General features: G+C 58.9%; 1 protein-coding gene across 1 annotated transcript in view; it reads right to left on the bottom strand.

Annotated features, from left to right (window-relative positions):
• The window catches only part of TET3 (tet methylcytosine dioxygenase 3), a gene marked incomplete at its 5' end in the record, with an annotated part of 10,321 nt that overhangs the window by 5,891 nt on the left and 1,769 nt on the right, over positions 1–2,661 (bottom strand). Inside the window, 2 exon segments of the mRNA XM_009286813.2 lie at positions 12–70; positions 2,309–2,597. Coding sequence (XP_009285088.1) covers positions 12–70; positions 2,309–2,597 — 348 coding nt within the window.

Here is a 2,661-nt window from a genome sequence, read left to right as displayed (position 1 = left end):
ATGGATCCCACGGTGGGCCCCGAGCCCGGGTGGGTGTAATACGGCCCCTCATCCTTCTCCACGATTTGCTCTGCAGAGGCAGGAGAGGGGGACAGAGATTTCGGGGTTTGCACCTTCGCCGGCTGCCCTGAAGATGCCAAACCCCCAAATTCCTTCAAACGGAGCACTTTTGCACCAAAAATCAAGGATTCCTCTATGGTGTCTCCCCCTGAGAGCATCGGGGAAGGGAAGCTGCAATTAGGGGTTCGTTAAACAGCCTGGCGGCTCCTCTTCATTTTCTGCTCTGAAAGACGCTCCCAGCACTAAAATGCTGCTGGGGAACAAGGGGACAGGTGCTCAGACCCACACCCATCAGCACCCGTCCCCTTCTGAGACCCGAAAACCTCCCCGAGCGGCCGCAGCCCCTCCAAGCATCCTGGCAGCACCCACAGCTCCATCCCGGCACGGGGGATTTGCTCCGGCCGCTCGAGCGCAGTGCATTTTGATGAGCTCTGCCGAGAAGAAGCGATTAGTGGTAGCGGGCGATTCGGCATACAAACCCCTCTCCTCGTCCCCGGCCCCCCTGCTCCCCGCCAGCTCCCACCCTGGGCACCCATCCAGCCCCGCTTACCGGGACCAGCCCTGCTGGATGCTGCCAAAACCATCACAGGATGATTTTGGGGTTGAAAACTACTGCTGCCTGCTTTTAGGCTTGCCCGGAGGATTTGGGGATGCTCACGGGATGCCCCGAGCTGGCTAAGCCCGTGCAAGGAAGGAGCTGCTGTGTGGGACAGAGGCTGAAGGATGCTGGGGCTACGGGAGAAGGATGCTGGGGCTACGGCCCTGCAAGCAACACACCCCCCCCGCAGCAGCAAACCCCTCGGGGCTTTTGGGGCACGAGGGTGCCGGCGCGGGAAGCAAAGGATGCTCCCGGCAGCCACGGCGGCGCAGGGGTCAATCCCCGGCGCGTGGGGATGCTCGAACGCCGCCGGGTGGGATGCATCCGGCGCGACGGCCAGGTCCGATCTGTCTTTCCACCTCTCTGCTCTCATCGCCCTGATTTTCATTCCCGTCATGTCTAACTGGCTGGGCGCCAGGGCGAGGAGAAAGCCGGGCTCAGCTGGGCTGCAGCTGTCCAGACAGAGATCAATACGGGACACGCAGCGAAGGCTGATTTTATTACAGAGTCTAACAGCGCAGGCACCTAATAAAGCACCGAGCCCCAACTCCTACTTAATTGCTTTCTCTCACAGCTTTTCCTTGAGAAAATGGAGAGAGGTGGCAGGGGGGGAATCCCCCCCTCTCCCAGCCCCTAAACCACGCTGCAAAAGAAAAAGCAACCCGAATCTTTTCCTGGCAACGCAGGGCGAAACTCCAAGATCAGTTCGAGCGGCTCCAGAAAAGCCTTTCATTCGCTCGGTGCCGTTTGGGCTAACGACTGCTGTCATTTACAAGCAAATAAATAAATAATCATAAGCCCCACTAATAAAGCGCAGCTTGCGCTTGGGCCGAGGCCACTTCTCCCAGTGGCACAGGGGTTCGTTTTTCCGGCTGGATGCCCCAAATCCTCACCCTGCTCCTTCCAGGGGAGAGCACAGCTCCGGTCTAAATTTTGGGGAGGGAAGATCCAGCTCCCAGCACTCGGATGGAGTTGGACTGCAGGGACCGGGTGGGAAATCTCTAGCACTTGCTGCGAAGTCTAACAAATGCCAACACACACCAAAAAAACCCACAAAAAAAAACCCCAAATCCAAGAGTTTGGTGCCTTTTCAATGCATCCCAGTGGGATCGGCCACCGAACAACCCAGCATCCCGGCAGCAAATACGGCTCCGGGCATAAGCACGCACACCGAGTCAAAGTTTGGGTTCTTTGAGTAACCCAAACCAGCTAATCTGGCTTAAAATAGCAGGAATAACCAGGCAAGCTGGGTTTTAGGCGCGTTTTGGCACTGGGGCAACCTCTATGGGATTTAGCCCAGCGGTTAAGTGGAGGCAAAACCCAACAGCCCTTTGGTTTTGCTGCTTTTCTAACCCACGCCGGCACAGCCAGGTCGGCGTCGGCACCACCCCCGTGGTGACACAGCAGTCGCTCGGCATTTGCCGTCCGACCGTAAAAATAAGAGAGGAGAAAAGAAACCAAAAGAGGGCTCCGCAGCATCGGGGTTTCACCGTGCGAGCGCCGCATCCCCCCCCGAAAAGCGGGGGCTTTGCCAACGCCGCAGCATCGCTCCATTATTTATCCAGGGCAATCCCACCCTGCATAGCCACCTCCTTGAAATGCCACTCTGGGGGACGCCGCGTTAAGCCGCCGACACGGCCGCTCGCTCACCGACGCAGTCGCAGGTGGGGAACTCCGCTTGCGCCCGCTTGGCCGGGGTGTCCAGGAGGCTTTTGGTCGGCGTGTCCAGGTATTTCAGCGGTGACTCCAAAAAGCCGCTCAGGGTCGGCGTCAGCGGCACCTCGTCCTTGGTGGGCGTCCCGTCGGCGTCATCCGCGTCCGGGTTTTGGCTTTCCTCAGAGTAAAAGCACGTGGTCGACACCACGGTGATAGCACCAGAAGACTCGATTTTGATCTGTTTGGGGGACCGGGCGGTGAAGGGGGGATCCGAAAGCGGACCCTTCCCCGGCGAGAATGAAAAGCTTTTGGGTCCGGCTTGGGGAGCGCTGCTCGAAGCCGGGGCG

This window comes from Aptenodytes forsteri, unplaced genomic scaffold, assembly GCF_000699145.1.
Source record: "Aptenodytes forsteri isolate BGI_AS27 unplaced genomic scaffold, ASM69914v1 Scaffold157, whole genome shotgun sequence".
Lineage (NCBI taxonomy): Eukaryota > Metazoa > Chordata > Aves > Sphenisciformes > Spheniscidae > Aptenodytes > Aptenodytes forsteri.
This window is presented reverse-complemented; position numbering and strand designations above follow the sequence as displayed.